The following is a 27,528-nucleotide window of genomic DNA, read 5'->3' as shown; positions in this document are numbered from 1 at the left end:
TATACAGTTCCAGAGGGAGGCCTTGGCAGATTTTGCTGATTACTCATTAAATGGCTGAAACATGTAGAGACGTTATTTATCTTACAAAACTTACCCACAGCAAAAACAGAGGTAAAAATGAGGTAAAGGCTATGGGCAAGATTATGGTTCTTGGAAAGTTTAAAAGTTAGCTGTGTTTCTGGTAAGCTTTTCCTTGTAAGCATGTTTTAAACAAAGCTGAAAACATGAAGTGTTGGAAGGCCACAATCTTAACAAGCATGTCTTGTTGTCCAGCAAAAACACAGCATTATACAACAACTTCTCCCAACGGGCCATTCAGAGACCAGTGTGGCCCCATGTGCACAGCAGAGACATGGTTCTGACGCTCCTCTCTCTTCAATATGATCTCTGTTCCTGGACAGTTGTTTCTGTCTGCATTACTCACGGAATAACACTGTATACATTCCTTCAAGAACCAAGGAATCCACGACAGGCAGACACCATCTCTGCTTTCTAAGCCACAATGATAAATTAACATTAAGCCTGCAGAAGGATGAATTAAATTACTTCCCTAAGAAGTCTGTACTTACCCTTAGTTCTCTGAGATAATCAATCAATGGAAACCAAAACTGGTCCACATTAACTGAGAGCACGTGGACACCACTTTCCTTCAACTCCTTACCCTTTGAATGATCATTGAGAGGCACTTGAAACTGGAAGGATGTGGCACTCCTCTAGGAAATAGCGAAGACTCCAGGAGAGGGCTCCGTTTTCCGACAGAAAAGTGCCATCAAATATATTGTTAAGCTTGAAGCAGAGGCTAAATGGTTTGGTGGGAGCAGTTTTTGTTGTTGTTGTTGTTTTTTGAGGGGGGATGTCAGTTTTTTCTCATTAGTTTGTCATTGCTGTGGTTCAAGTTCTCAGAAGGTTGAGAATCTTGCCAGGTCCTTCTCCATCTCTGGATACTGCTCTCTCAGCTTCTCCATGGCCATCCTGTGCTCCTCATCCACTTCTGCCTGTTTGCTGTGCTGCTCTTTCATGAAATCCTCCCACTGTGTTCTGTGCTGTTTCTCACTAGCCATTAAAAGGTCATTATGAATCTTTTTTCACTCCTGTTCCCTCTGGTGGAATCTACAGACCGAGTCAGTAGCTGCTTGCAATCTCTGGAGAACTTGGTCTAAGTTGTCTTGCATTGTTTCTCTACACGTCAGAAGAGTATGTTCACTTGTCCCATGGATCATATTCTTCAGATTTTCAAGAACTCGCATTTCTCAAAGACCATGTTTTTCTTCAAATTCTTTCACAAAATAACGGGTTTCACCTTGGATAACTGGTCAGTGATCTAACAGCCTTGAATGAATTTCCCCAAGATCCTTGATAATGAGGTATGCTGGTGAGCCCGCAAACCCCAGAGAGTCCTTCTTCTTGCCACCACCACCACGTGGGGCGGCCTCACAACCCACTAGGGTCTCTGTCCCACTGAGACTCACCCCACAAATTTAGTGTTATTTTCATCTTAATTTCATATTTACTGCCTTTAGTGCTTGAATGAAATATGCATAAAGGTTGCTGTTTAGTGTATTTTGACACTAAGTAGTGACTCTTCATTCTGTCTTTCATCATAAGTTTCACTTATATTACTGTGCAGGTCCCTTTTAAAATGTTATTTGAAATGTATGGAATGATGAATTTCTTTGTCTTACTCTTTCAGGAATTGAAAGTATTACTTTTGTGATTCTGTAAATATGGAGAATGTTATAGATTCAACAGTGTGAGAGGATCATCATATATCTAGGTAGGGAAGAATTCTGGCACATTAAGAATGATGCCCAATATAGTGTCACTCCTTCCCTGTAAAGGTCAGTTGGCTTTATATACCATATTTAGGTTTCAGGCCACTGTTGTGGAACCCAGAGTGGGTCTGATACAGTTACAAGTAATTTTCTGTCAGGACCATCTTAAATCATTAAAAGCAATTCAAGAGATAAACTACTAGACTCCTGAAATTGTTAGGCTTCGACTTCCTGTCTCATGAGTTAGTCTTTGAAAGAAGTCAGTCTACCTGAAGTTCTTTTTTTCCTCCTGAGTTTCTTAAGGCCAGAGATAATATTAACCTGCTCCATTCAAAGTCATAAGCAGATTTTCTGGCTCTTTCTGACCCTTAACATTTGGGTCTTATTTAAACTGGTTTTTGGAAGTAAAGAAACAAAATAAATTGCTTTCTAGGGATATCTTTCCACATGCAATTTTCCTTTTTGTAGGGTTGCTTTGAAGCAAGAGTATATGTATTATATCCAATAAAATGAATTTTCCAGGTAATTTGACTAATATAGCATTATTACATAATGCATGTTTGGATGAAGGGTGGAGGGGTGCTTTGATGAGGATAAGTATGTAGAAAAACCAGAATAATTATACAAATTAGTCAGCAATTATTTTCAGTTAGTATAAGAAGGAAATAAATTTGTAAATTAATGTTTTCATGACTATACATTTGCATGGAAAATTAGCCAATCAGTTATGTATATGTAAAAACTCATGAAAAAAAATTTGAAAGCAAAAAGGAATGGAAAAAATGTTTTCATAAAGAAAAAATAACTATAACTGTCCTTTTGAAAAGAGTTTATTACAAATTTGGGACTTTTGATCCCATCCATGTAGTGTTCATTTCCTTAAGATTTAGTAGAAATTAGTAAAAATGTTGGTTTCATATTTATTATACTGTAAATGTACATGTAAAAGTAGGAAGTGAAGAAACACCTGGAGTAACAGGAAAATTTGACCTTGGAATACGGAATGAGGTGGGGCAAAGGCTAATAGAGTTTTGCCAAGAGAATGCACTGGTCATAGCAAACTCCCTCTTCCAACACAAGAGAAGACTATACATGGACATCACCAGATGCTCAACACCAAAATCAGATTGATTATATTCTTTTCAGCCAGAGATGGAGAAGCTCTATACAGTCAGCAAAAACAAGACTGGGAGTGGACTGTGGCTCAGGTCATTAAACTCCTTATTGCCAAATTCAGATTGAAATTGAAGAAAGTAGGAAAAGCCATTGGACCTTTCAGGTATGACCTAAATCAAATCCCTTATGATTATACAGTGGAAGTGAGAAATAGATTTAAGGGACTAGATCTGATAGATAGAGTGCAGGATGAACTATGGGTGGAGGTTCGTGACATTGTACAGGAGACAGGGATCAAGACCATCCCCAAGAAAAAGAAAAGCAAAAAAAGCAAAATGGCTGTCTGAGGAGGCCTTACAAATAGCTGTGGCAAGAAGAGAAATTAAAAGCAAAGGAGAAAAGGAAAGATATAAGCATCTGAATGCAGAGTTCCAAAGAATAGCAAGGAGAGATAAGAAAGCCTTCTTTAGTAATCAATGCAAAGAAGTAGAGGAAAACAACAGAACGGGAAAGACTAGAGATGTCTTCAAGAAAATTAGAGATACCAAGGGAATATTTCATGCAAAGATGTGTTCGATAAAGGACAGAAATGGTATGGACCTAACAGAAGCAGAAGATATTAAGAAGAGGTGGCAAGAATACACAGAACTGTACAAAAAAGATCTTCATGACCAAGATAATCACGATGGTGTGATCACTGACCTAGAGCCAGACATCCTGGAATGTGAAGTCAAGTGGGCCTTAGAAAGTATCAGTACGAACAAAGCTAGTGGAGGGGATGGAATTCCAGTTGAGCTATTTCAAATCCTGAAAGATGATGCTGTGAAAGTGCTGCACTCAATATGCCAGCAAATCTGGAAAACTCAGCAGTGGCCACAGGACTGGAAAAGGTCAGTTTTCATTCCAATCCCAAATAAAGGCAATGCCACAGAATGCTCAAACTACTGCACAATTGCACTCATCTCACACACTAATAAAGTAATGCTCAAAATTCTCCAAGCCAGGCTTCAGCAATATGTAAACCGTGAACTTCCATATGTTCAAGCTGGTTTTAGAAAAGGCAGAGGAACCAGAAATCAAATTGCCAGCATCTGTTGGATCATGGAAAAAGCAAGAGAGTTCCATAAAAAAACATCTTCTGCTTTACTGACTATGCCAAAGCCTTTGACTGTGTGGATCACTATAAACTGTGGAAAATTCTGAAAGAGATGGGAATACCAGACCACCTGATCTGCCTCTTGAGAAACCACTATGCAGGTCAGCAAACAACAGTTAGAACTGGACATGGAACAACAGACTGGTTCCAAATAGGAAAAGGAGTACGTCAAGGCTGTATATTGTCACCCTGCTTATTTAACTTATATGCAGAGTACATCATGAGAAATACTGGGCTGGAAGAAGCACAAGCTGTAATCAAGATTGCCAGGAGAAATATCAGTAACCTCAGATATGCAGATGACACCACCCTTATAGTAGAAAGTGAAGAGGAACTAAAAAGCCTCTTGATGAAAGTGAAAGAGGAGAGTGAAAAAGTTGGCTTAAAGCTCAGCATTCACAAAACTGAGATCATGGCATCTTGTCCCATCACTCCATGGGAAATAGATGGGGAAACAGTGGAAACAGTGTCAGACTTGATTTTTTGGGGCTCCAAAATCACTGCAGATGGTGATTGCAGCCATGAAATTAAAAGACGCTTGCTCCTTGGAAGGAAAGTTATGACCAACCTAGATAGCATATTGAAAAGCAGAGATATTACTTCGCCAACAAAGGTCCATCTAGTCAAGGCTATGGTTTTTCCAGTAGTCATGTATGGATGTGAGAGTTTGACTGTGAAGAAAGCTGAGCGCTGAAGAATTGATGCTTTTGAACTGTGGTGTTGGAGAAGACTCTTGAGAGTCCCTTGGACTACAAGGAGACCCGACCTGTCCATTCAAAAAGAGAACAGTCCTGCATGTTCATTGGAAGGACTGATGCTAAAGCTGAAACTGCAGTACTTTGGCCACCTCATGCAAAGAGTTGACTCATTGGAAAAGACTCTGATGCTGGGAGGGATTGGGGGCAGGAGGAAAAGGGGACGACAGAGAATGAGATGGCTGGATGGCATCACCGACTTGATGGACATGAGTTTGAGTGACCTCCGGGAGTTGGTGATGGACAGGGAGGCCTGGCCTGCTGCAATTCATGGGGTCGCAAAGAGTCAGACATGACCGAGCGACTGAACTGAACTAAGATTTACAGCATAACTTATTGAAATTTAGTGAAATAGTCTTTTTTTTTTCTTTTTCAAAGTTTTTTTTTTCTTTTTTCTTTTTAATTTTATTTTTAAACTTTACAATATTGTATTAGTTTTGCCAAATATCAAAATGAATCCGCCACAGGTATACCTGTGTTCCCCATCCTGAACCCTCCTCCCTCGTCCCTCCCCATACCCTCCCCCTGGGTCATCCCAGTGCACCACCCCAAGCATCCAGTATTGTGCATCGAACCTGGACTGGTGACTCGTTTCATACATGATATTATACATGTTTCAATGCCATTCTCCCAAATCTCCCCACCCTCTCCCTCTCCCACAGAGTCCATAAGACTGATCTATACATCAGTGTCTCTTTTGCTGTCTTGTACACAGGGTTATTGTTACCATCTTTCTAAATTTCATATATATGCATTAGTATACTGTATTGGTGTTTTTCTTTCTGGTTTAAATAATTATATTTAAGAACTTTTCTATAAAAATGTCATAAGGTATATTGATATCAATTAAAAATACTGAATCATTGCTGTGGGCAGCTAATTCTTTGAATTGTTCCGCTATTTCTATTTAAAGTTGAGAAATTTGTAGCTTACAGAATTGCAGTGTAGTTCTGGTTTTTACTTCCCTAAATGAATAGAGGCAGTTTATCATGGGGAACATACTGTCATAAGATCTTGGTTTTAGCTGACAGTGACTAAAGTCCATAGGTAGGCTCTTCCTGAAATTTATTTCTGTCGATGGACATGAGTCTGAGTGAACTCCGGGAGTTGGTGAAGGACAGGGAGGCCTGGCGTGCTGCGATTCATGGGGTCGCAAAGAGTCGGACACGACTGAGTGACTGATCTGATCTGATCTGATAGTTGTAAACTGGATACATATTTGCCAAATAAACTTTTGAGTGGAATTGAAAAAAAAGTTTAAGAAACAGGTCAGGATACCAGTGACTTTTGCGGTTCGGTCCTTCACAATTAAAGGTTCAGGTCTGCTTTAGGGAAGCCATATAATCATAGAGCACTTTAGTGTTCTCCTGAGGTGAGGCTTAGGAAATGATATCCAGGAGTTCAAATGATAGGGACCAGTTTCTGTCTGGAGCAGATCTCCAAGGGCAGTTCAAGATCAGAAGGAATTCTCAGAGCTTTTCATACTCTAGAAAGATTTGTTCTTAGGATACTCCGGGCACTAGGAGAAACTGACTGGCTCTTTATTCATTAAACAAATATTCATTAGGCACTGTGATAGGCAATCCTGATAAATGATGAACAAAATTGATATCATTACTACTTTTCACTGAGTTTACAGTCCACCTGATACAGAATCAAAGAACAAAAGTAAACCACCACAATCCAACTTTAGGGTCAAAAGAGTTATAACACGTAGCTCTAGATAATCTCTGTTGGTAGTTTTGCCTGCTTGGCCTATTCATACCCTATTTTGAATCTTGTATCCAGGGCTGCTGTTTGATTTCATTCACCAGAGTACCTTTGCTGATTATTAAACATGTTGAAAATTTCTGTACCAATTGGCATGAAGCTGCTACACTCTAACCCTCCAAATCCTTCCTCCCATAAATACCCTGGCCACTCTGACTCCTCCATCTGAATCCTTGTATCTCTTTATGATTCAGTAACAAACAAATGAGGGGTCTTTAATTCCCAGTTCTAATAGTACCCACTGCATTTCTTGCTCATGTGAGTTGTTAAATATTTTGACCTTCTCTTCTGCTTGTATCAGTATTGACATTCTTGTTCCAAAACCCACTTAGTAATGCTATTATTCTTAGACTCTGGCTCTGCTTTTTCCCTGCAGCTCTTAAGTAAATGAAGATATATTCATGAACACTGAATCTTTTGACTGGGTCTTCCTTATTGTTAGTAATTTTATTTTATTTTTCTTGCCTTTCTTTGAATCTTTATTTCGGTGTTTTTCTCTAAAGTTATCTGCTTCTTGATATATTACCCAGATGCAGAGTGACTTGTGAAATTATCGCTTGCCATCTGTTGACCAAATCAAGTGACCTGAGACACGAAAGAGAGGACCATATCTCGGTGTAAGACACTGATTACCTTGAATATTCTATTTTAGTATCCCAGTTTTATATGATGTCTCAGACCTAAAAGCTACTGATATTGTATTGTGCTTCATAACAAAACAGTTATTTTTTTCAAGACACTGATGAACTGTACTTAAAATTTAAGTATATAAAAATGACCCATGCATGCCTTGAGAAGACTAGCTATCTGTGTGAAGTTCTCTAAATTTCTACTACAGAGATTTATCCATGTAACTGAAGATTTTCTTACCTGTTAAATGCACATCTATCTAACAAGAGGAACACTATTATTAGTCATTGTAATTTAGTAATATCAATGGCTACCATTTTGATTATATGATAGACAATCTACATTTTACTCATATATCATAATTCTTTCAGTAATCATTATTAAATAATTAATATCATTATCCTCATTTTAGACAGGAGGAAATTAAGATAAGAGATGCTAAAACTTTTTGCTTAAAATCATACAGCTACTCAGAATAAACATCAGTATTCAAATGAAGTCATTCTGACATCAGAACTTGTGCTGTTAGCATCACCAGATTTAGCAGATAAATTATTTTAAATGTCTATTTAAATTTGAATTTCAAGAAAATAACAAATTACTTTTTAGTATTAATATACACCCATGGAATATCTGGGGCACACTCATATTAAAAACATTATTCATTTAACTGAAATTCAGATTTAGTTGGGCTTCTTGGCATCCTGTATTTTGTCTGACAATGCTACCTTAAACACTACCCTTTGCTTTTTCCAGGGTAATTAAAACAACAGTGAACATTGAAGGTGGAGCAAGAACAGTGGTGCAAAACATGATGGCAGTAGACAGAGAACTGAGGGACCCAAGTAAGAGGTGAAACGACCAAGAGCTCTGGAGGCTATTGTCAACTTAAAAAAAAACACACAACATGAGAGTTTTATTTGCAACAAAATGAGAACAATAGTCCAGGAAACAGCATTTCAGATTGCTCTAAGAAATCGCTCCAAAGAGGCGGGGTGGAGGGAAAGTCAGTATATATATGATTTTGGTGAAGGTGGAGTACATGCAATCAAGCACAATTCTTTTTGCAGATTTTTCTAGTCATGAGGAGCAGTCATCACCATGAAGGATTTTAGTGTTTTTCTAGATATGAGGAGATATAAGAATTGGGCTCATAAAATTGGCTCCTGAAAATATCTGAAGACCTGTTCTGCCAGTCCCCCTCACATCCCCCCCACGCAGATAGACTCATTTCTGCTCTCCATCCTGAACTCCTTTCAAGAGGTGGTGTTGAAAATCAGCAGCCGAAGCAGCACATGATCTAATCCTTGTAGAAATAGATGGCAAGTACCAATTTGTAGCTTACATGCCACCCCCCCCCCGCCCCCCATGATCATAAGTTCAACCATGGCTCATGAGGCATTTCACGACCATTTCATCCCACAGTGCTAGGAAGGCTCATTCCTAGGGCTGGCAAATATTTCACTGATAGGCCACTCAATGTATTTTACTGGACTAGGTCATAATAGCAGCTAAAGGACTCTGGATGACCTGTCTTACTAGTCTATTATTATCCAGGAAAAATTCCTTTTTATTGTAACTTTCCATATCTAGAATTACACTATTATAACTATTGATCTCATATAAACTATATATTTTGTCAGAGGCTCAGTCATACATTTGTTAATGCAGGAAACAAAAATCTTGCAAAACAGCAAAGTAGGAATAACATAGATAGCAGTATTAATGAAGTTGCAAGTAAGAGTTAAGTCAATAACTTCCATTACATGCAGCCCAATATACTCTCAGGTCATCTGACTTAGTCTATTCTGTACCATTCTTATCTTTCAGGAAAATTATGTATTGGCATTGTCCATAAGTCTCTCAACCCAATTTCCTAGTGTTACCAAGCTGGTTATCCTTAGTTTAATGTAACTGTTTCTAAGACAGAAGGGCCCTTAAAACTCAAATGACCAAAGTCTGGTGTTAACCACATAAATTCATCCTGTAATTGTAGGAGGTTTCATTCCTTGGCTTATTTATTTCCTTGTTACTTTGATTGAGCTTAAATAACTTTAGAGGAAAACTCATATTTATGACCAGGGTCAGAGTAGGTATTATAAACTGGCCAGATGAGAGGATCCCATCTAGTAATATTAAGAGTGGACTGAACTTTCTTTCTTCTAAAATAAATTTCCTAAGAGCTATCCAATCAGAATCTTGGAGGGGAGAAATCCACCAAGCTAACCCCAAAATACTAGACACAGATAATTGGCTGCAAACCCAACAATTGGATTGTTTTTTAAAATAGGAATAAAGTCATACCCATGATCGGAAACACTTGATTCATATACAAAGTTCCAAGATATCAAGAAAGCATTATAAACAATTATATGAGTCAGGTCCAGGATCTTGGGCTAGCTGCCTACTTCTGATTGTCTTCTCATTCTGGTCTAAGTGAAGAGTCTTCTATTTGAGCATTGTTTCAAGGTGAGTTTGAGGTCAGCAGTCCTCTCTATAGACCAGTCTGGTTCAGGGGCCCTTTTTAATTGTGAAATATGAATCTGAGGGTCAGTTACCTTTAGTTTTGCTGGATATTAACTAGTTAAGAGAACCTGCTGAAAGCCTTTTCATCTGACTTGTCCTTTAAATAATGTCTTTTCCAATATGTATAATCCCCTGGTGGCGGTAATCTTCATCCAAAAATTACTGAGATAAGCTACAGAAACAAACTTAGAGCATTCTTTTAATAATTCAATTAAACTTTACATTAATATAGTGTAACAGCAAATAACTACCCAGGAAGTGAGTCTTAGTCAATACAGAACTCCATGAACAAAACTTGGATTTAACATTCATTGAAACATCTTTTTTTTTCCTCTCTAAAATTGCCCTAATTTCTATCAAATATATTGACATTAACACTAATTTATTTGCAAAATAAGTTTAAAAAGTTGTCCTGATAATTTATATAACTCTAACTGAATATATATTTTTCTTGCTTTGGTGAAACGTTTATAAGGAGTCTCAGACTAAACCTCTGAGGGTTAGTAAGATCATGCCAAGGGTTTATCACAGATTTTTCCCAATAGATCTAGGTGAATTCCTCCCTTTTCAAGGCCCCCAAAATACCTTGAGATTTCTATATCTGTTAGTAAGGTAGCCCTCCTAATTTATCTGATAAAACTGCAGAGAACCTAAGTGTTTACAATCTCTGGAGGGAGCAGATAGAAAAAAAAGATAAATGTTTCATTTCTACTTACAAAGGTATAATAAACTGAATTACTATGAGTCATAGTTTGAGGGAAATATTTCCTTATACCTGGAAAACACAGATTTAAGTCAGTAATTTTTCAGATAGAAACCATAAAATTTATAACCATATTTACCAGTTTACTCAGTCTTAGGCAATGAATCCTTTTTGTTAACAGTTTTATGAAGCCATCAGGTTTCCCATTAGAATTATTTAATTCCTTTCCCAGTTCAGCATTACAGTCTGAAGATCAGAAACTGGTATTTATTCAAAGGTCCTTTCCATAAATCTTGACAAAGAAGCAGAGTCATCAGAATAAAACCATAACTGCCTAGAACTACAAAAGACTTAAGAAGGCATATTTAAAACCTTATTATAATGCAATTGACAAAGGAAGTTGGTTACTGCTGTCACATACAACACTTTAAGATAATGACTAGTATTATGACTGATAACATTTTATCAGGACATACCAGATTTTAAGGAATTTGATATAATTTCTAGGATATCTATGTTAATAACATTTATTGTACAATATAACTTAAGATTTATTAATTTCACAATGACAATGCTTTCTGTGTAATTTAATATAACATTGAGACTAACTAGGTTAGTATGTCTCTTTTGGATGTTTCAAGGCCTCTTTGAAGCATCCCAAAGTTAGCTAGCAGTCAAAGAAGTTCATTAAATTTTGATTTTGTAAGTTTTGTAAATAAATATCAAAAGAGTTTAGAACACTCAGTCAGATAGTATCATAGATCACTGTGAAACAATAGTTAATCACTTAGTCAAAGTAACAATAAAAGATTTCAAAAGCAAATACAGAACACTTAAAAGGTAACAAACTTAAAATCTGTTATCAAAGGTAGTTCAACATCTAAAGAAAATTTGTCCTCTTCAAGAAAAAAAGACATATTCAAGTTTTGTACCAGTTTACTTTTAAAATTAATTTACTCAATTAAATTTATTTTGAACTTAGTCAAACTTTACCGAGCACAAAACTCTCTTCTTGAGAGGTGGTCCCAAGTTGGTGGAGGAATAAGATGGAGAGACCATTTTCTCCCCCACAAATTCATCAAAAGATCATTTGAATGTTGAGCAACTTCCACAAAACAACTTCTGAACACTGGCAGAGGACACCAGGCACACAGAAAGCAGTCTAATCTATTCAAAAGGAAGTAGCACAAAATATAAAAGATGAAAACAGAGAGAAAGATTTAGGGATGGAGACCCATCCTGGGGAGGGAGTCATGAAAGAGGAGAAGTTTCCATACAGTAGGAAACCCTCTCACAGGTGTGTCTGTGGGGAGTTTAGGAATCTTAGAGGGCAGCATAAACAGAGAAAAAAAACCAATAACAACAACAAACCACAGAATATATGCCTAACTGCAACTGCCAGTGGAGAAGTGGCCCAGACCTTTGCGTCTTTCACCAGTGAGTGGGGGCTGGGTGGGGAGACATGGGCTGGATCATCAGTCCTTATGGTAAGGACCAGGCCTGAATGTCCTGAGGACAATCTGAGGGCACTAATGTGAGATAGCAACCCAAACAGTGGGATCACCAGATACACACACACACACACAAAGACCTTTCCCATGAAATGCTCTAGTCATTACATGGGAAATGTCTTACAGAACAAAGAATTGAGGGAATGTCAAAGGAGAGCAAGACAGCTGCCATATAGGGTCCTCCCTCCCTGGAGGCCAAGAGACAGGCCTGCAACAGCCAGAGCCAGAAGGCAAGGGGCTGCTGCAGCCTTGGCCCCAGAGATCACATCTTCCACCAAACTGTGAAGAGGCTCCCAGTTGCTAACCATGTCTTCCTGGGACCCTGGATGGTTGACATCTGCCAGGAGTGTCACAGCCTGAGATCAGCTCCCTAGAGGAGACACACAGCATACCTGGGACTATGCTATAATGTCACACCAGGGAAACTGAGCAGCCGGGACTGAGGAGGTGAGGAAGACACACAGTGCACCTGGGGCAGTGCATTTGCCAAGCACCCAGTCGCCTGAGATGCTCTGGACCTGGGAAGGGAACAGAAAACACAGTCCATCTGGGTCTGTGTCCCTGTGGAGCACCTGAGAACCTGAATGGATTAGTCCCAGGGACTTCACAAAACACAGGGCCCACCTGAGACAGTGCACCTGCAGAGCACCCTAGAGCCTGAGCAGTGTGGACCTGGGAAGTACATGCCGCCTTGGATTGTGGTAAACCCAGTGTGGTCCATCCACTGCGAGCAATCCCCACACATGCCAGTAGTATTTGTTTGCATTGTCACTCCCTCCCCAGAATGTAACTGAACAGGTGAGCATAAATAAGTGGACATCTTCACTCCCTTGTGTCAGGGTGGAAATTAGACACTGAAGAGACTTGCAGACAGAGGAAGCAAAAATAAACAAAGAAGGGGCATCCCCAGTGGAAGTGACAGGTGCAACAGATTAAAACCCATTTAATACTGAGACTGTGCATTTGAAGGGCACCTATAGAACTTGAGAAAAAGTACAAATTGGAACAAGGGACTATCTGACACTGAACTGACCCCACACTGCCCATAACATCTCCAGAGAAATCCCCAGATATATTTTCACTATTATAATTTTTTAATTATTTTTTAAAATCAGTTCTTTATTACTCCCTTAACTTTTATTTTTATAGCCTTTCAAAATAAACCCTATTTTCTAAAACAAATTCCATATATATATTAAAAAAATTTTGTGATTGATTTTGTTTGTATTTTTTTTATATTGTATTTTTGAGAGTCTAGCCTCTATTCTAAGTTCTTAATCTTTGCTTTCTGATACTTGTTACCAATTTTGTACCTTTAAGGATCTAATCTTGAGTATCCATTTTCACTTGGGGATTTGATTATTGGTTTCATTGCTCTCTCCCCTTTTGATTCTCATCTTTTTCCTCCAGGCCACCTCTATCTAAGTTGTGGTACATATACACAATGGAATATTACTCAGCTATAAAAAGGAACACATTTGAGTCAGCTCTAATGAGGTGGATGAAACTGGAGCCTATTATAGAGAGTGAAGTAAGTCAGAAAGAGAAACACCAATACAGTATATTAATGCATATATATGGAATGCAGAAAGATGGTAATGACGACTCTGTGTGCAAGACAACAAAAGAGACACAGATGTCAAGAACAGACATTTGGACCATGTCAGAGAAGGGGAGGATAGGACGATTTGAGAGGATAGCACTGAAGCATGTATATTACCATACATAAAAGAGATGACCAGTGAAAGTCCCGTGCATGAAGCAGGACACTCAAAGCTGGTGCTCTGTGACAAACCAGAGGGATGGGATGGGGATGGAGGTGGAATGAGAGGGGGATTCAGGATGGGGGGACACATGTACACCCATGGCTGATTCATGTTGATGTATGACAAAACCCACTACAATACTGTAAAGAAATTAGCCTTCTATTAATGTCAATAAATTAAAAACAATTGATAAAATGCAATTCCATTTCTAATACCTACTTTACTGACAACATACATCCTCCTTTCCTTAAGTAACCAGGAACTATCATTTAAATCAACCATATGTAGATTGGTGAACATAAATCCTAACAACAATTTCTTTAAAAAGGTGCTTTTTTATAGAAAATATTTCAGTGTGTCACCAATTCTATTTATTAATAGTCCAAAATGTCTTTGATATTTCTGCAAGAGGTAGCCAGTGTTCAGTAATTCATGTTTAAATTTATTATTCTATTTGGGAATGACAAATAAACTTCCATCACTTAATTTAAAATAACTCTAGAAATTAAAGTTACCAAAGCCTTGAGAGGCTATTTTAGACAGACATTTCTAAAGTATTAATATTCTTTAAAAAAATTGATTTATTTATTTAAATTGGAGGCAAAATACTTTACAATATTGTAGTGTTTTTTTTGTTGTTGTTTTTTTTTTTTTTTGCCATACATTGACATGAATCAGCCACGGGTGTGCATGTATCCACCATCCTGAATTCCTCTCCCACCTCCCTCCCCATCCCATCCCTCAGGGTCATCCCAGTGCACCAGCCATGAGCACCCTGTCTCATGCATCAAATCTAGACCAGTGATCTGTTTCACATATAGTAATATACAAGCTTCAATGCTATTCTCTCAAATCATCCCAGGCTCAGCTTCTCCAACAGAGTCTAAAAGTATGTTCTTTATATCTCTATCTCTTTTAATGTCTCACATATAAGGTCATTGTTACCATCTTTCTAAATTCCACATATATGCGTTAATATATGTATTGGTGTTTTTCTTTCTGACTTACTTCACTCTGTATAATAGGCTCCAGTTTCATTCACCTCATTAGAACTGATGCAAATGCATTTTTTAATATCCTAGTAATACCGCATTGTGTATATGTACAAAAACTTTCTTATCCATTTGTCTGCTGATGGACATCTAAGCTGCTTCCATGTCCTAGCTATAGTAAACAGTGCTACGATGAACATTGGGGTACATGTGTCTCTTTTAATTCTGGTTTCCTCAGGGTGTATGCCTAGCAGTGAGATTGCTGGGTCGCATGGCAGTTCTATTTCCCGGTTTTAAGGAATCTCCACACTGTTCTCCCTAGTGGCTGTACTAGTTTGTATTCTTACCAACAGTGTAAGAGGGTTCCCTTTTCTCCACACCCTCTCCAGCATTTATTGTTTGTAGACTTTGATAGCAGCCATTCTGACCAGTTGAGTTATTTCAAATCCTGAAAGATGATGCTGTGAAAGTGCTGTGCTCAATTTACCAGCAAATTTGGAAAATTCAGCAGTGGCCACAGGACTGGAAAAGGCCAGTTTTCATTCCAGTCCCAAACAAAGGCAATCCCAAAGAATGCTCAAACTACTGCAAAATTGCACTCACCTCCAACGCTAGTAAAGTGATGCTTAAAATTTTTCAAGCCAGCCTTCGGCAATTCGTGAACCATGAACTTCCAGATAGATGTTCAAACTGGTTTTAGAAAAGGCAGAGGAACCAAAAATCAAATTGCCAACATCCACTGGATCATGAAAAAGTGAGAGTGTTCCAGAAAAACATCTATTTCTGCTTTATTGACTATGCCAAAGCCTTTGACTGCGTGGAACACAATAAACTGTGGAAAATTCTGAAAGAGATGGGAATACCAGACCACCTGACCTGCCTCTTGAGAAACCTATATGCAAGTCAGGAAACAACAGTTAGAACTGGACATGGAACAACAGACTGGTTCCAGAGATGAAAAGGAGTACATCAAGGCTGTATACAGTCACCTGATTATTTAATTATATGTAGAGTACATCATGAGAAACGCTGGGCTTGAGGAAGTAGAAGCTGGAATCAAGATTGCTGGGAGAAATATAAATAACTTCAGATATGCAGATGAAATCACCCTTATGGCAGAAAGTGAGGAAAAACTAAAGAGCCTCTTGATGAAAGTGAAAGAGGAGAATGAAAAAGTTGGCTTAAAGCTCAACATTCAGAAAACTAAGATTATGGTATCTGGTCCCATCACTTCATGGCAAATAGACGGGTAGCCATTGGAAACAGTAGCTGACTTTATTTTTCTGGGCTCCAAAATCACTGCAGATGGTGATTGCAGCCATGAAATTAAAAGACGCTTACTCCTTGGAAAGAAAGTTATGACCAACCCAGACAGCATACTGAAAAGTAGAGACATTACTTTGCCACCAAAGGTCCATCTAGTAAAGGCTGTGGTTTTTCCAGTGGTCATGTATGGATGTGAGAGTTGGACTTAAAAGAAAGCTGAGTGCAAAAGTATTGATGCTTTTGAACTGTGGTGTTGGAGAAGACTCTCGAGAGACCCTTGGACTGCAAGGAGATCCAACCAGTCTATGCTAAAAGTGTTCATTCCTGGATGTTCATTGGAAGGACTGATGTTGAAGCTGAAACTCCAATACTTTGGCCACCTCATGCGAAGCGCTGACTCATTTGAAAAGACTGTGATACTGGGAAAGGTAGAGGGCAGGAGGAGAAGGGGACGACAGAGGATAAGATGGTTGGATGGCATCACCGACTCAATGCACATGGGTTTGGGTGCACTTTGGGTGTTGGTAATGGGCAGGGAGGCCTGGCGTGCTGTGGTTCATGGGATTGCAAAGAGTTGGACACGACTGAGTGGCTGAATTGAATTGATTCTGACCAGGGTGAAATGGAACTTAACTGTGGTTTTGATTTGCATTTCTCTGATAATGAGTGATGTTGAGCATCTTTTCTTGTGTTAGTTACACACCTGTAAATCTTCTTTGCATAAATTTATATTTAGTTCTTTGGTCAATTTTTGATTGGGCCGTTTATTTTTCTGGAATTGAGCTGTGTGGGGTGCTTGTATACGTCTGAGATTAATTCTTTGCCTGCTGCTTCATTTTCTATTATTTTATCCCGTTCTGAAGGCTATCTTTTCATCTTGCTTATAGTTTCTTTCATTGTGGAAAAGCTTTTAAGTTTAATTAGGTCCCATTTGTTTATTTTTGCTATTATTTCCATTACTCTGGGAGGTGGGTCACAGAGGATCCTGCTGTCATGTATGTCAGAGAGTGTTTTGCCTATGTTCTCCTCAAGGAGTTTTATATTTTCTGGTCTTACACTTAGATTTTTAGTCCACTTTTAGTTTATTTTTGTGTATGGTGTTAGAAAGTGTTCTAGTTTCATTATTTTACAAGTGGTTGATCAGTTTTACCAGCACCACTTGTTAAAGAGGTTGCCTTTTCTCCATTGTATATTCTTTCTTCCTTTGTCAAAGATAAATTGTCTATCAGTTCAGCTCAGTTCAGTCACTCAGTCGTGTCCTACTCTTTGTGACCCCATGAATTGCAGCACGCCAGGCCTTCCTGTCCATCACCAACTCCCAGAGTTCACTCAAACTCATGCCCAACGAGTCAGTGATGCCATCCAGCTATCTCATCCTCTGTTGTCCCCTTCTCCTCCTGCCCCCCGATCCCTCCCAGCATCAGAGTCTTTTCCAATGAGTCAACTCTTTGCATGAGGTGGCCAAAGTACTGCAGTTTCAGCTTTAGCATCAATCCTTCCAAAGAACACCCAGGACTGATCTCCTTCAGAATGGACTGGTTGGATCTCCTTGCAGTCCAAGGGACTCTCAAGAGTCTTCTCCAACACCACAGTTCAAAAGCATCAATTCTTCAGTGCTCAGCTTTCTTCACAATCCAGCTCTCACATACATACATGACTACTGAAAAAACCATGGCCTTGACTAGATGAACCTTTGTTGGCAAAGTAATGTCTCTGCTTTTGAATATGCTCTCTAGGTTGGTCATAACTCTCCTTCCAAAGAGTAAGCATCTTGTAATTTTATGGCTGCAATCACCATCTGGAATAATTTTGGAGCCCCCCAAATTAAAATCTGCCACTGTTTCCTCATCTATTTCCCATGAAGTGATGGGACCAGATGCCATGATCTTTGTTTTCTGAATGTTGAGCTTTAGGCCAACTTTTTCACTCTCCTCTTTCATTTTCATCAAGAAGCTTTTTAGTTCCTCTTCACTTTCTGCCATAAGGGTGGTGTCATCTACATAGCAGAGGTTATTGAGATTTCTCCCGGAAATCTTAATTGCAGCTCGTACTCCCTCCAGCCCAGTGTTTCTCATGATGTACTCTGCATAGAAGTTAAATAAGCAGGGCGACAATATACAGCCTTGACGTACTCTTTTTCCTATTTGGACCCAGTCTGTTGTTCAATGTCCAGTTCTAACTGTTGTTTGCTGACCTGCATATAGGTTTCTCAAGAGGTAGGTCAGGTGATCTGATATTCCCATCTCTTTCAGAATTTACAACAGTTTATTGTGATCCACACAGTCAAAGGCTTTGGCATAGTCAAGAAAGCAGAAATAGATGTTGTCCATAGGTGTTCATTTGTCTCTGGGCTTTATATTTTGTTCCATTGATCTATATTTCTGTCTTTTTGCCCATACCATACTTTCTTGATGACTGTAGCTTTGTAGTATAGTCTGAAGTCAGGCACGTTGATTCCTCCAGTTCCATTCTTCCTTCTCAAGAACGCTTTGGCTATTCAAAGTTTTTTTTGTATTTCCATACAAATTGTGAAGTTACTAGTTCTATTTCTGTGAAAAATACCATTGATAGCTTGATAGGGATTACACTGAAATGCAGTTTGCTTTGGGTAGTATACTCATTTTCACTATATTGAGTCTTCTGCTCCATGAATATGGTATATTTCTCCATCTATTTGTGTCATCTTTGATTTCTTTTTTTAATTTGTTTTTTATTTATTTTATTTTATTTAACTTTACAATATTGTATTGGATTTGCCATATATCAAAATGAATCTGCCACAGGTATACATGTGTTCCCCATCCTGAACCTTTTTCCCTCCTCCCTCCCCATACCATCTGTCTGGGTCATTCCAGTGCACCAGCCCCAAGCATCCAGTATCGTGCATCGAACCTGGACTGGCGACTCATTTCATATATGATATTATACACATTTCAATGCCATTCTCCCAAATCATCCCACCCTCTCCCTCTCCCAGAGAGTCCAAAAGTCTTTTCTATACATGAGTGTCTCTTTTGTTGTCTCATATACAGGGTTATTGTTACCATCTTTCTAAATTCCATATATATGCGTTAGTATACTGTATTGGCGTTTTTCCTTCTGGCTTACTTCACTCTGTATAATAGGCTCCAGTTTCATTCACCTCATTAGAACTGGTGCAAATGTATTCTTTTTAATGGCTGAGTAATAATCCATTGTGTATATGTACCACAGCTTTCTTATACATTCATCTGCTGATGGACATCTAGATTACTTCCATGTCCTGGCTATTATAAACAGTGCTGTGATGAACACTGGGGTACACGTGTCTCTTTCCCTTCTGGTTTCCTCAGTGTGTATTCCCAGCAGTGGTATTGCTGGATCATAAGGCAGTCCTATTTCCAGTTTTTTAAGGAATCTCCACACTGTTCTCCATAATGGCTGTACTAGTTTGCATTCCCACCAACAGTGTAAGAAGATTCCCTTTTCTCCACACCCTCTCCAACATTTATTGCTTGTAGACTTTTGGATCGCAGCCATTCTGACTGGTGTGAAATGGTACCTCATAGTGGTTTTGATTTGCATTTCTCTGATAATGAGTGATGTTGAGCATCTTTTCATGTGTTTTTTAGCCATCTGTGTGTCTTCTTTGTAGAAATGTCTATTTAGTTCTTTGGCCCATTTTTTGATTGGATCATTTCTTTTTCTGGAATTGAGCTGTAGGAGTTGCTTGTATATTTTTGAGATTAGTGGTTTGTTTGTTGCTGCATTTGCTATTATTTTCTCCCAATCTGAAGGCTGTCTTTTCACCTTGCTTATAGTTTCCTTTGTTGTGCAGAAGCTTTTAAGGTTAATTAGGTCCCATTTGTTTATTTTTGCTTTTATTTCCAATATTCTGGGAGGTGGGTCATACAGGATCCTGCTGTGATGTATGTCAGAGAGTGTTTTGCCTATGTTCTCCTCTAGGAGTTTTATAGTTTCTGGTCATACGTTTAGATCTTTAATCCATTTTGAGTTTATTTTTGTGTATGGTGTTAGAAAGTGCTCTAGTTTCATTCTTTTACAAGTGGTTGACCAGTTTTCCCAGCACCACTTGTTAAAGAGATTGTCTTTAATCCATTGTATATTCTTGCCTCCTTTGTCAAAGATAAGGTGTCCATTAGTGCGTGGATTTATCTCTGGGCTTTCTATTTTGATTGGTCTATATTTCTGTCTTTGTGCCAGTACCATACTTTCTTCATGACTGCGGCTTTGTAGTAGAGCCTGAAGTCAGGTAGGTTGATTCCTCCAGTTCCATTCTTCTTTCTCAAGATAGCTTTGGCTATTTGAGTTTTTTTTTTGTATTTCCATACAAATTGTGAAATTATTTGTTCTAGCTCTGTGAAGAATACCGTTGGTAGCTTGATAGGGATTGCATTGAATCTGTAAATTGCTTTGGGTAGTATACTCATTTTCACTATATTGATTCTTCCAATCCATGAACATGGTATATTTCTCCATTTATTAGTGTCCTCTTTGATTTCTTTCACCAGTGTTTTATAGTTTTCTATATATAGGTCTTTAGTTTCTTTAGGTAGATATACTCCTAAGTATTTTATTCTTTCTGTTGCAATGCTGAATGGTATTATTTTCTTAATTTCCCTTTCTGTTTTCTCCTTATTAGTGTATAGGAATGCAAGGGATTTCTGTGTGTTGATTTTATATCCTGCAACTTTACTATATTCATTGATTAGTTCTAGTAATTTTCTGGTGGAGTCTTTAGGGTTTTCTATGTAGAAAATCATGTCATCTGCAAACAGTGAGAGTTTTACTTCTTCTTTTCCAATTTGGATTCCTTTTATTTCTTTTTGTGCTCTGATTGCTGTGGCTAAAACTACCAAAACTATGCTGAATAGTAATGGTGAAAGTGGGCACCCTTGTCTTGTTCTTGACTTTAGAGGAAATGCTTTCAGTTTTTCATCATTGAGGATAATGTTTGCTGTGGGTTTGTCATATATAGCTTTTATTATGTTGAGGTATGTTCCTTCTATTCCTGCTTTCTGGAGAGTTCTTATCATAAACGGATGTTGAATTTTGTCAAAGGCTTTCTCTGCATCTGTTGAGATAATCATATGGTTTTTATTTTTCAATTTGTTAATGTGGTGTATTACATTGATTGATTTGCGGATATTGAAGAATCCTTGCATCCCTGGGATAAAGCCCACTTGGTCATGGTGTATGATCTTTTTAATGTGTTGTTGGATTCTGATTGCTAGAATTTTGTTAAGGATATTTGCATCTATGTTCATCAGTGATAGTGGCCTGTAGTTTTCTTATTTTGTGGCATCTTTGTCAGGTTTTGGTATTACGGTGATGGTGGCCTCATAGAATGAGTTTGGAAGTTTACCTTCCTCTGGAATTTTCTGGACAAGTTTGAGTAGGATAGGTGTTAGCTCTTCTCTAAATTTTTTGTAGAATTCAGCTTCTGAAGCCGTCTGCACCTGGGCTTTTGTTTGCTGGAAGATTTCTGATTACAGTTTCAATTTACGTGCTTGTGATGGGTCTGTTAAGATTTTCTATTTCTTCCTGGTCCAGTTTTGGAAAGTTGTATTTTTCTAAGAATTGGTCCATTTCTTCCACATTGTCCATTTTATTGCCATATAATTGCTGATAGTAGTCTCTTATGATCCTTTGTATTTCTGTGTTGTCAGTTGTGATCTCTCCATTTTCATTTCTAATTTTATTGATTTGAGTTTTCTCCCTTTGTTTCTTGATGAGTCGGGCTAATGGTTTGTCAATTTTATTTATCCTTTCAAAGAACCAGCTTTTGGCTTTGTTGATTTTTGCTATGGTCTCTTTTGTTTCTTTTGCATTTATTTCTTCCCTAACTTTTAAGATTTCTTTCCTTCTACTAACCCTGGGGTTCTTCATTTCTTCTTTTTCTAGTTGCTTCAGGTGTAGAGTTAGATTATTTATTTGACTCTTTTCTTGTTTCTTGAGGTGTGCCTGTATTGCTATGAACTTTCCCCTTAGGACTGCTTTTACCGTGTCCCACAGGTTTTGGGTTGTTGTGTTTTCATTTTCATTCGTTTCTATGCAAATTTTGATTTTATTTTTTTGATTTCTTCTGTGATTTGTTGGTTATTCAGCAGTGTGTTGTTCAGCCTCCATATGTTGGAATTTTTAATATTTTTCTCCTGTAATTGAGATCTAATCTTATTGCATTGTTGTCAGAAAAGATGCTTGGAATGATTTCAATTTTTCTGAATTTACCAAGGCTAGATTTATGGCCCAGGATGTGATCTATCTTGGAGAAGGTTCCGTGTGCACTTGAGAAAAAGGTGAAATTCATTGGTTTGGGATGAAATGTCCTATAGATATCAATTAGGTCTAACTGGTCTATTTTATCATTTAAAGTTTGTGTTTCCTTGTTAATTTTCTGTTTAGTTGATCTGTCCATAGGTGTGAGTGGGGTATTAAAGTCTCCCACTATTACTGTATTATTTTTAATTTCTCCTTTCATACTTATTAGTATTTGTTTTACATATTGTGGTGCTCCTATGTTGGGTGCATATATATTTATAATTGTTATATCTTCTTCTTGGATTGATCCTTTGATCATTATGTAGTGACCTTCTTTGTCTCTTTTCACAGCCTTTGTTTTAAAGTCTATTTTATCTGATATGAGTATTGTTACTCCTGCTTTCTTTTGGTCCCTATTAGCATGGAAAATCTTTTTCCAGCCCTTCACTTTCAGTCTGTATGTGTCCCCTGTTTTGAGGTGGGTCTCTTGTAGACAACATATATAGTGGTCTTGTTTTTGTATCCATTCAGCCAGTCTTTGTCTTTTGGTTGGGGCATTCAACCCATTTACGTTTAAGGTAATTACTGGTAAGTATGATCCCATTGCCATTTAATTTATTGTTTTGGGTTCGAATTTATACACCCTTTCTGTGTTTCCTGTCTAGAGAATATCCTTTAGTATTTGTTGGAGAGCTGGTTTGGTGGTGCTGAATTCTCTCAGCTTTTGCTTGTTTGTAAAGTTTTTGATTTCTCCTTCATATTTGAATGAGATCCTTGATGGGTACAATAATCTGGGCTGTAGGTTATTTTCTTTCATCACTTTAAGTATATATTGCCATTCCCTCCTGGCTTGGAGAGTTTCTATTGAAAGATCAGCTGTTATCCTTATGGGAATCCCCTTGTGTGTTATTTTTCATTTTTCCCTTGTTGCTTTTAGTATTTGTTCTTTGTGTTTGATCTTTGTTAGTTTGATTAATACATGTCTTGGGGTGTTTCGCCTTGGGTTTATCCTGTTTGGGACTCTCTGGGTTTCTTGGACCTGGGTGATTATTTCCTTCCCCATTTTAGGGAAGTTTTCAACTACTATCTCCTCAAGTATTTCCTCATGGTCATTCTTTTTTGTCTTCTTCTTCTGGGACCCCTGTGATTCGAATGTTGTAGCGTTTAATATTGTCCTGGAGGTCTCAGATTGTCCTCATTTCTTTTAATTCGTTTTTCCACTCTGATTCATTTATTTCTACCATTCTATCTTCTATTTCACTAATCTTATCTTCTGCCTCTGTTATCCTACTATTTGTTGCCTCCAGAGTGTTTTTGATCTCATTTATTGCATTATTCATTATATATTGACTCTTTTTTATTTCTTCTAGGTGCTTGTTAAACCTTTCTTGCATCTTCTCAATCCTTGTCTCTAGGCTATTTATCTGTGATTCCATTTTTATTTCAAGATTTTGGATCAATTTCACTATCATTATTCAAAATTCTTTATCAGATAGATTCCCTATTTCTGCCTATTTTGTTTGGTTTGGTGGGCATTTATCCTGTTCCTTTACTTGCTGGGTATTCCTCTGTCTCTTCATCTTGTTTAAATTGCTGTGTTTGGGTGTCCTTTCTGTATTCTGGCAGTTTGTGGAGTTCTCTTTATTGTGGCGTTTCCTCACTGTGGGTGGGTTTATACAGGTGGCTTGTCAAGGTTTCTTGGTTAGGGAAGCTTGTGTCTGTGTTCTGGTGGGTGGAACTGGATTACTTCTTTCTGGAGTGCAATGAAGTGTCCAGTAATGTGTTATGAGATGTCTGTGGTTTTGGGATGACTTTGGGCAGCCTGTATATTGGAGCTCAGGGCTGTGTTCCTGTGTTGCTGGAGAATTTGCTTGGTATGTCTTGCCCTGGAACTTGTTGGCCCTTGTGTGGTGCTTAGTTTCAGTGTAGGTATGGAGGCATTTGATGAGCTCCTGTCAATTAATGTTTCCTGAAGTCAGGGTTTGGACTTAAGCCTCCTGCTTCCAGTTATTGGTCTTATTTTTGCAGTAGTCTCAAAACTTCTCCTTCTCTACAGCACCATTGATAAAACATCTAGGTTAAAGATGAAGAGTTTCTCCACCATGAGGGTCACCCTGAGAGGTTCACAGCGTTACATGGAGAAGAGAAGAGGGAGGAGGAATTTAGAGGTGACCCTAATGCGATGAGGTAGAATCAATAGAGGAGAGAGCAGGATAACCAGTAATCACTTCCTTATGTGCACTCCACAACTGGACTGCTCAGAGATGTTCATGGAGTTATACAGAGAAGAGAAGAGGGAGGAAGGAGACAGAGGTGGCCAGGAGGATAAAAGGAGGGAATTAAAAGGAGAGAGACAGATCCAGCCAGTAATCAGTTCTCTAAGTGTTCTCCACCATCTGGAACACACAGAAATTCACAGAGTTGGGTACAGCAGAGAAGGGTTAGGGAGGAGACACAGGCGACCTGGTGGAACAAAAGGAGAATCCGAAGGGGAAGAGAGCAGTCAAGCTAGTAATCTCGCTCCCTAGTAAAAAATGGGTACTGAAGATTGGGTTCTTAAAGGTACAAAATTGGTAACAAATACCTAAAAGCAAAAATTAAAAATCTAGACTACAGTTTGGAATTTCACAAATACAATGTTAAAGTAAAGAAGAAGGAAAAGAAAGAGAAAAAAAAAACAAAACAAAGTCACAAAAATTATAAAGAAGATACAGGTACAAAATTGATAACAAATACCAAAAAGCATAAATTAAAAATCTAGAGTAGAGTTTTGAATTTCAGGAATACAATGTTAAAGAAAAGATGAAAAGAAAGAAAGAGAAAAAGAAACAAAAAGTCACAAAAGTTATAAAAAAAAATATAGATAGAAAATTGATAACAAATACCAAAAAGCTAAAATTAAAAATCTAGAGCAGAGTTTGGAATTTCAAAAATACAATTTTAAAGAAAAGAAGAAGAAGAAAAAAAAAACAAGGTCACGAGAGTTATAAAAAATATATATATATATATGAAGTTTGCTTTTTTAAAAGAAAAAGGGTCTTTTTTTTTTGCAAAGTAATAGTAGGTTATAAAAGTGAAAAATTAAAGGAGTAATAGAGGACTTAAAATTTTTTTAAAAAATTTAAAAAGAAAGAAAGAATGATCGTAAAAATAGTAAAAATATATATACGACTTTCTCTGATGTTGTTGTGGGTATTGGGGGTTCAGTTCATTTTCGGCTAGTTCCTTGTTCCAGCTTATATTTCTCAAGATCTATAGGCCTCTTCCTATGTAGTCGGTACTAACCACAGGCTTTTAATCTATTGCCTGTCGCTCCCAAGGCGGTTCCCTTTTTTATAGCTTCTTCTGTTTGCTGGTCTCTTCAGTGTCTGATTTCCACCCTGATACAAAGGGGGCGGTGATGGACACCTTTATTTTTTCAAGGCTCACTTTTTCAGTCATGCTGTGGGGAGGGAGGGAGGCTGCAAATAAGTAAGACTGGCGTGTGCTCGCAGTGCCTCAGCCACACTGGGCCTGCCCCCGCTCATGGCACGTGTAGCCTCCCTGCCCACACTGCTCAGGCTCAAGATTGCTCTGCCAGGAACTATCCGCGGCCAGCACTGGGCTGTTTGTACCTCCCAGGTCTAAGCTGCTCAGGTTCAGGCACTTGGGTAGTCCTCAGAGGCACAGACTCGGTTGGGCCTGCGTTTTGTGCCCTTCCCAGGCCCGAGCAGCTCAGACAAGAAAGACAAGACATATACTTGTCTTTCAATGATGAGGTGTTTGGTGAGCGTGGTTGCTGTGACTTATCGCCTCCCCGCCGCTCGGTTATCTGGGTGTACAACTGGCGCACCTTCTCAGGCGGATGTTGACTGTCCAGAACCCCAACAAGTTTTAGTTAGCAAAGAAGCCTGCTTACAATTTTGTAGATAATGTCTCTCTGGGGCTGCGATTGCCCCCTTCTGGCTCTGGCTGCCTGTCACCGGACGGGGACAGTCTGCAGCCAGCTATCTCTGTACAGTCCTTTGTTTCATGAGCAGGCCTGGCGGTGTCTTAGATTAGGTCTGGCTTTTCGCATGGTAGATATCCCACAGTCTGGTTTGCTAGCCCAAATTATTTCACTCAGGTAGCGCTCAGGGTATTCAGGTGAGATCCTTACCCTAAGCGATGCAGCCTGTGCCGCACCTCCCTGCCCAGCCCCCGCTTGCTAATGGCGGATGCAGGCATCTGCGCTGCATCTCCGCTGGGGGAGTTACCGTAAGGCTCGTAATCTGTGGGTTTTAATTGTTTTTTTAATTTTTCCTCCCTATTATGTTGCCCTCTGTGCTTCCAAGGCTTGGCACAGACTTGGCAGTGAGAATGTTTCCTGGTGTTCGGAAACTTTTCTCTTTTTAAGACTCCCTTCTCGGGATGGAGCTCTGTTCCTCCCTCTTTTGTCTCTTTTTTGTCTTTTATATTTTTTCCTACCTCCTTTCGAAGACAATGGGTTGCTTTTCTGTGTGCCTGATGTCCTCTGCCGGCATTCAGAAGTTGTTTTGTGGAATTTACTCAGCGTTTAAATGTTCTTTTGATGAATTTGTGGGGGAGAAAGTGTTCTCCCCGTCCTATTCCTCCGCCATCTTAGCTCCTCCCCCATCTTTGATTTCTTTCATTAGTGTTTTATAGTTTTCTATATTGGAGAAGGTGATGGCACCCCACTCCAGTACTCTTGCCTGGAAAATCCCATGGATGGAGGAGCCTGGGGGGCTGCAGTCCATGGGGTCGCTAAGAGTTGGAGACGACTGATCAACTTCACTTTCACTTTTCACTTCCATGCATTGGAGAAGGAAATGGCAACTCACTCTGGTGTTCTTGCCTGGAGAATCCCAGGGACGGCAGAACCTGGTGGGCTGCCATCTATGGGGTCGCACAGAGTCGGACAGGACTGAAGCGACTTAGCAGCAGTAGCAGCACCAGTTTTCTATATATAGGTCTTTTGTTTTTTTAGGTAGATTTATTCTTAAATATTTTATTATTTTCAGTGCAATGGTGAATAGAATTGTTCCTTAATTATTCTTTCTGTTTTCTCACTGTTAGTGTATAGGAATGCAAGGGATTTCTGGGTGTTGATTTTATATCCTGCAAGTTTACTATATTCATTGCTTAGCTCTAGTAATTTTCTGGTGGTGTCTTCAGCATTTTCTATGTAGAGGATCATGTCATCTGCAAACAGTGAGAGTTTTGCTTCTTCTTTTCCAATCTGGATTCCTTTTATTTTGTTTATGCTCTGATTGCTGTGCCTAAAACTTCCAAAACTATGTTGAATAGTAGTGGTGAGAGTGGGCA

At 38.6% G+C, this 27,528-nt stretch overlaps 1 protein-coding gene across 1 annotated transcript; it reads right to left on the bottom strand.

Annotated features, from left to right (window-relative positions):
- Nucleotides 1-899: 899 nt before the first annotated feature.
- Nucleotides 900-26,430, bottom strand: LOC109554850 (biogenesis of lysosome-related organelles complex 1 subunit 5). The gene is given in 2 exon segments (XM_070785053.1): nt 900-1,464; nt 26,363-26,430. Coding segments are annotated over 2 exon segments (633 nt in total).
- Nucleotides 26,431-27,528: the final 1,098 nt, after the last annotated feature.

The sequence above is a fragment of the Bos indicus genome, chromosome X (genome assembly GCF_029378745.1).
Source record: "Bos indicus isolate NIAB-ARS_2022 breed Sahiwal x Tharparkar chromosome X, NIAB-ARS_B.indTharparkar_mat_pri_1.0, whole genome shotgun sequence".
In the NCBI taxonomy this organism is placed as follows: Eukaryota; Metazoa; Chordata; class Mammalia; order Artiodactyla; family Bovidae; genus Bos; species Bos indicus.
The sequence above is the reverse complement of the archived record's forward strand: the minus strand, read 5'-3'. Positions and strand labels throughout refer to the sequence as shown.